Raw genomic sequence first — 6947 nt, 5'->3', positions numbered from 1 at the left:
TACAAGTCCTCCATAATGTCCTTAAAAGTCTCAATCTTTGACCCTGGTGCTCTATATATGCAACTGACAATCATATTTTTCTGTTTTTTCATATTTATTTCCACTGTTATACATTCCATCACTCCATCTACCACCCTCGTCATTCTTCTCATTTTTTCAAACCTTAAATTTTTATCAACATAGAGTGCCACCCCACCTCCTTTTTTATTAGTCCTATCTAAGTGGAGGAATTCATATCCCTCTATCTCAAAATCCTCTTCTTTTCCAGTGTTTATCCAAGTCTCTGATATTGCTATTACACCAAATGGTTGATTAAACTGTGCTATATATTCTTTAATAAATTGAAAGTTTGCATATAGACTTCTACTATTGAAATGAACCATGGTTATATTCTTACCCCACTCTAGGTTCCTATTAAATAGTTCCATTGTACACTGTAATCCCTAACAGTTGTTCTAGCTCATAACTAATAAGCTCATAACACTCAAATGTCGTTTTGTAGTTGAGCAAACTATAAAGTATTGAGCTCTGTTGGCTTTTATGCAGCTTTAATTGAATAGGGCTCAATATTTTTTAGCTAAATTTTTTGGAACGCTCAAAAAGTTTAAGAAGCATATATTAGTGACGTTCTGGTGGGTGGAGTCTTGTCGCTCCCTCAGGAAAGCTTAGTCAGCCATCTTGAATTTACCTTGATACGGGGAAGTTTTGGCCAGCCCGTGTGGATTAAGAGTCCCCAACTTCAACCCACCACGACCACCACCTTATTTTTTTTCATCAACTGCCCTAAATTTGGTAAGTCTAACGTGTTTTTGTTTTGTTTAAATTTAATTTCGATAAACATTAGTGATGGGCAGATGAAGCCCCATGAAGCACTGAAGCTTTTCATCCAATTGGTTCACCCCAACGCGAAGCTTCATGAAGCTTCATTTGCTCTAGCAGGACACCTACTGGACGTAAAAATAATAGCTGGTATGAATTTGAAGAGTGTGGCATTTTGCACACAGCCTGTAAATGTCAACAACAAAAGGAGTGTGTAAAACATCTATATTGTAGTGATGCAGTATACTGTGTATATTTATGCTGGCAGTATGGAAAGACAATAAAAACAAAGCACAAATTTAAATATCACACACGTCACTTATTGCATTGTATGATATTGTTATATCATTTAGTAACATTACAGCATGCTATAGTATCATGGCATTTGATGGCTCACCTGGTCTTGCTCCACAATCGGTGTTCCCCTTATTCTCATGCATAGCTCTGTAGTGCCTAAGCATGGATGAGGTGTTGTTGTTATATCCCAGCTCCCTGGCACATAGCAAACACCTCACCTTGTACAAAAGTACAGACAGCCTAACATAGGTTTTATTGCACCATCAGTATTATGAAAATCCATCTTCTGTGGAAATTCACATACCTTGTTGGGAGGAATAAGATCAAAATGTTCCCACACAGGGGAGGACATCCTCCTCTTCTTAGCTGGCTCCATTCTCTCCTGACTTTCTCTCCTCACTCTCATAAACCTCCAAACTGTCTCCAAACTCTCACTAACCGCAACTCTTCATCAAACACCCACATTTTGAATGAAGTCTGAGGGGTTTATATCGCTCTCATAGCTCGCGGAAAAAATTCGAACCGCTTCATGAACCAGTCACGTGGTACAGCCGGGCAGCGAGGCTTCGGACGTCATCATTTTCAGCTCCTCCCATAAATGAAGCAAGCCTCGATACGCGCTTCGCGGAAACGCCCCCTCATTACTCGACACACGCTCCGAAGCCTCGATACAGAACGTCCCATCACTAATAAACATTCTTTTTTATTTTTTACTGGAAATATATTCGTACTTTGTGCACAGTGAATGTTTGTTATAAATGAATTCGAATCCAAGTAATTGTAATTTTAGAAGTTTTCTAATGTAACAAATACGTAATGTTATTTCAAATTAGAATGATGTAACGTTTTGGCGGTTTTCCGTGGGGGACAACATTTCCCATAATGCATTGTATTCTTGCCCGGGAAGTTGACGGTGGCAGTTCTAGCTCCATGCATTTGAACTTTCTACTAAAACTTTCCACTGGTTGTCGTATTCGCCGGTAATGTACGTGCGTATTGTGAGTATACTTATTTCAATAAGTGTCCGTGTTACACAGTCAGTAGTTTACGCTGTTGAGCTGTGTGTGTGTGCTAGCATGAAGCGAACAATAATAAACAACATGAGTGTGTTATCATGATGGTAATTAGACACGTTTGTATTTTTTCGTAGTCTCAAATGTGTGGTTGTGAGATAATCTCGAAATCCTTTTAACAGTTTAGAGGGGTATTCCACTAAGCGAGCTCTACAAGTCAAGGCTTGCGGAAAAATGCATCGCCTGATTCAGCCTAACATTATACACTGGTCGAACTCGGTGCTACGAACGAAGTTCAGCTAAATTGTTCGCGCTAATTCGACAAGGCTCAACCAGCCAGACTGAGGCGCCTCCTTGACACCTTTAAGCCAGACCCTATCGATCTTTGCTAGATAAATTGAAATGAAATGAAAATAAAGAGCCGCGTTCTGCTCCCAGGCTAAGAAAGAATCATTGATGCAGACTGTGCGGATCACAAATACTCCCTAACCTGTAAGGCTGGGGTGTCCAAACTTTTTTCACTGAGGGCTACTTACTAGAAATTAGGTAAATAACCTTAACTTTAGTGTATTAAAGTGTATTAAAGATCACAAAATCACTTAAAAGTGGTCGAATATGTTATATTGTTGAATATAATTAAAGACAAAACTGCTTTCATCACAGCTTTCCATAAATGGATCTTTATTGATTCATTCAGAAAAAGCTTTGGTAGCTTATTTTCAGAACAGCAGCCTCAGATTTCTTCTTAGACAGAAGATTTACAGCACAGAGAAAAAACAATAAAAGGGAAAATAGGACGGGTAAATTTCAAGTTTGTTATTTAAGTTATTAAGCTTAGCAACACACCTATCAACATTAGTTTGAAACGGTTAACATTAACAGACTGAACTGGACTTAATAACAGGAGTGCATATAATCTTAGTAAATTATTGTAGTGAGTATCAGCTGCGCTGGGTATGTAAATCGGGCCATCCAGCTGCGGTGCTGATTCGACGTCACTCGTGCCAAAAATCCGGACAAATGTCACTTGATCAAGGAGCAGATCTGCATCAGATGAGATCAGCTGACTACTTGTGTGTGTGTGCTGTGCAAAAAATGTTTTTGAACATTAATAAGTCGTCTTTGTGCACATATTGTTTACAGATATCAGACTGCAAAGAGCGCTACAGAGAGTCAACATTTCACCAGTTGTCAGTGGGTGAGTTTTATAATTTGTGTCCCAATTTAAATAAAAAATAAATACAAAGAAACTAGAGAATTTTGCCTTGAATTATTCAAAATTTTTAGATTTTTTTTGGGTTACCCTTCTAGATTGACAGGTTTAGCCCGTTACACAAAAAGTTTGGACACCCCTGATCTATAACAATGACAATCAGAACATGGCTATCCAACACTTTGTTTTTACTCTGCATTTGTGTAAATACTATTCTAATAGATATTGTGTGTTCATCTAGGAACAGCATGATGTAAATACAAGACGGGCCCTCGTCCTTCGTGCACTTCCTGTGTACCTGCGTGAAGATGCCTCCACGTTATTCAGGACTTGTGATGTAAGTGTACTGGCCTCAGCATCAACCATATGACATCGCTCAGAACTCAAGGAGAACCAGGGTGTATATCAGGAAGGATGTTCAACACAGTCCTCATCTGACTTGTTTTCTCCCATATATCAACTATTGTTGAATAAGATTGCAAGAAGATTGTTACGCATAAACCAGAAAACATGAAAATAGTTGAAAGATTATTATACAAAAAAAATCTGCAGATAAAAACTATCTCCCTTTTTAAAATTCAAGTGTTCTATTTTTTTGGAGGTGCCATGTTGTGGTCAGAGAAATGTTTGGTAAATAACAAAAACAAATATCTTGGCATATATTTATTATTGAAAACATTTATTTACACATATGTTTTGAAACCAAACCCAAATTAAGATTATTGTAATGCATCATGATGTATCGCAATATCAAATTAAATCGTTGACATTATAATCCTAAAAGAAACGTGCGACTTATGAAGATTCACACCTCTAATCAATAGCATGATTTGTGTCCTTGTGGGGCTGAACTCATTCTTGTATTATTTTTGTTTTGCAGTCAGCAGATGGTCCAGACCTCACTGACACTCCTGTGGCTCTGCTGACAGTTGTCACGGATGACACTACTGATTCGGCCCTCTTCAGTCCCGAAAGCATCTGCATTGTCGTTGAGGATGAAATACTTGTGAATGGTCCCACAAATCTGGCTGAGTCATTTCTCCTGCTCTTTGGGTACATCTATGCATTAGACCTACAATACCCAAAGAAACTTGAGCTTACATTCACATTTATCCAGAAGGTTGTGATGTGCCTTGAGGACAACAAACCACTGAAAGGGCGTCTACTGATGCTGAAGAATGATTTGTTCAATGAGTGAATCACTCAGAATGGACTACTTGTTAAGCTGAGTATTGAGGAAGCTTTTTTGTTTGTTTTTTTCCTAATCATTTGCCTCTTCTACCTCACATTTAAGATGAATGACTGTTCAGTTCACTATTCATGTTTAATGTTCTGTTGCCTAATACGTAAATGCACTGCCTTGATGTTTGTTCCCTATAAGTACAGCAGTGGAAACCAGTACTGTTTTTTTTTTATGTATTTTTAAAAAAGATAGTGAGCTGCAGCTGTCAAGGTACAGTAAGTGTTAAATGCATCAATGTTCTAATAGCTGCAATTGCTGTTAATACTGAAAATGTTATTGAATTTTAGAATTGAGATGGAGACCCTTGGAGTCTTTTTCTCTTGTTTTATTTATGAAGCACTTTTTTATGAGTGAGCTCTGTTGTTTGTGCCTTTTTAAAAGCACATTGTGTTTAATAAAAAGTTGTTAAATTGTTAGTGTTGTTACTTTCATGTTTTCTAACACTTTTAGCTGATTATAATTTACTGGGTAAACAGTTTAGAATTATTTGTAAGTGTATTTCCCACAGTATTTTAAAAAATATTGAAGATTTTAAGTGTTATTTCCCATATTATAAGTTAGAAAATATGAAAAAGTTTGAGTTTATTTCCCACATCGTATGAGTTGCAATATGTAAAATATTTTGAGTGTATTTCCCACCTTAATTAAGTTGAAAAAATTGAACATTTTGAGTTTATTACTCCCTAATTATAAGTTGAGGAATATCAACATTTATGAGTTAACATTGAGGTAATTTAAGGCAACTGCAACTATAATTTTTATTTTAGTTAAACTTAAAACTTTTAAAAACATCACTAAAAAATTGTTGTGTAATCTGTTACACAACAATTTTTGAGTTCTGTGAACTTATTAGGTTTTACAGTGTATAATAATTACAGTCCTTTAACATTTTGGTAAAAAAAATTACAGTCAGGATCTATATTGCTATCATACCCCAGTGTCCCACTTTCAACATCCATTTGATTTGTTACTTGAAATCTGTCAGACATCTGACTTTATTATATATCTTATCCACATACCATCACCTTTAACAATACTTTGTCTAAGCCAAGTACCAACCAATTTGACAATTCATTGAAAGTACCATCGACCATCCCAATGCTTTGCCTTACATTTTATCAGCCGTATTTTTCTAATTCTGTCAGCTCTTTAATGACTAAGACCTTTGCCTGCTCCGGTGTTCCATTTAACTTAATGAACACCTTACAATCTGATGTCCAGGTTGACTGTATTTTCTTCTGTTTTCTTAATAATCTTGCTTGTCTTGCAATATCTGCGTTTTTCTTGATTAGGTATTCATTAACGTACACATTCGTTCCTTTCAACTTTCTTCCTTGCTTCAGAAGCTCTTTCTTCTGCTTCCTATTAAAAAATCTTATAATAATGGCAGGTTTTTGATTCTTGTTTTTTGTTAAATGTTAAATCTAAATATTATATTTAAATCTAAATCTAAACGTTAAATCCAAATGTTAAATGTTAAATCTAAATGTTAAATCTAAATGCTAAATTTTAAATCTAAATGTTTAGGCTAACATGCAAATGTATTGCACAGATCAGCGGAAATACCAAAATAAAAGCTTTCCGAAAACCTCCGGTGCAAAAGTGTGCCGGTAGTGGTCAGACACGTTCTCACTCCCAAAGCGTAATAATTTTCGCTAGGTGACAAATTGTCAACATTTTATGCTTTCGGGTACCCAACACGTTCCTAAATGACGGCATCGGAAAAAGGAGAGCACATGAGAACCGTTTGGAATCAATCTACAGATGTTCTTTCATTTTCTAAAAATTGCTTTGGAAAACACTATTTTACGTCATTTAACTGCTAGTAAAGGTTGGGAATAAGGTTATAGTAAGGGCTAAGGTTAGGTTTAGGGCTGGAACACATGGCTGGAACGTCTATTATGGCGGGACCGTCATTCCACTGGAATTCAGCCATAACCCGACCATGAGAAAGCACGTCCGGCGATTTAGCTGAAAACATCGGAAGATCCGTTTTGTCGGCCCTCCAAAGGTTCAGCAGTAGTGCACTCTTAGCAGCTGCAGTCTCCACTTTACAATCGCTGCAGCACATGTCCAGCAAAATCGCTGGACATGCTCGTAGGCAAGAAGTGAAGCAGCACATGGCGGGGAGAAGTGAGGAGGAGAACAGACACAATTTTGCACCAGAGGTTTTCGGGAAGCTTTTATTTTGGAATTTCCGTTGATCCGTACAATAAATTTGCATATTAGCCTAAACATTTAGATTTAACATTTAACATTTAGATTTAACATTTAACATTTAGATTTAAATATAATATTTAACATTTAGATTTAATATTTAACATTTGATGAAAAGTTACAAATATTTTACTAAATGTTGTAA

General features: G+C 36.5%; 1 protein-coding gene across 6 annotated transcripts; it reads left to right on the top strand.

The window, feature by feature from the left end:
* The first annotated feature begins 584 nt into the window (after positions 1-584).
* LOC308389931 (uncharacterized protein) lies at positions 585-5001 on the top strand. 6 transcript variants are annotated; one of them, XR_013970367.1, is made up of 4 exons: positions 585-792; positions 3273-3323; positions 3584-3679; positions 4223-5001. XR_013970367.1 is itself a non-coding variant. In XM_080871538.1 (4 exons), the coding sequence occupies exons 1-4, from the start codon at positions 2100-2102 to the stop codon at positions 4538-4540; spliced, it is 480 nt and encodes a 159-aa protein (XP_080727664.1). In that variant the 5' UTR covers positions 1970-2099; the 3' UTR covers positions 4541-5001. The 6 variants fall into 6 exon arrangements, 1 of the variants encoding a protein (XP_080727664.1); XR_013970368.1 differs by having other exon boundaries at positions 614-792; positions 3273-3327; XR_013970369.1 differs by lacking the exon at positions 585-792 and adding an exon at positions 1965-2101.
* The last annotated feature ends 1946 nt before the right edge of the window (positions 5002-6947 follow it).

The sequence above is a fragment of the Rhamphochromis sp. 'chilingali' genome (assembly GCF_963969265.1).
Source record: "Rhamphochromis sp. 'chilingali' genome assembly, chromosome: 21".
Taxonomy (NCBI): Eukaryota; Metazoa; Chordata; class Actinopteri; order Cichliformes; family Cichlidae; genus Rhamphochromis; species Rhamphochromis sp. 'chilingali'.
The sequence above is the reverse complement of the archived record's forward strand: the minus strand, read 5'-3'. Positions and strand labels throughout refer to the sequence as shown.

Coding starts and splice junctions, on each gene's coding strand:
- LOC308389931 (XM_080871538.1), top strand. Junction 3,324..3,583: donor CAACATTTCACCAGTTGTCA/GTGGGTGAGTTT, acceptor GTGTTCATCTAG/GAACAGCATGATGTAAATAC. Junction 3,680..4,222: donor CGTTATTCAGGACTTGTGAT/GTAAGTGTACTG, acceptor TTTGTTTTGCAG/TCAGCAGATGGTCCAGACCT.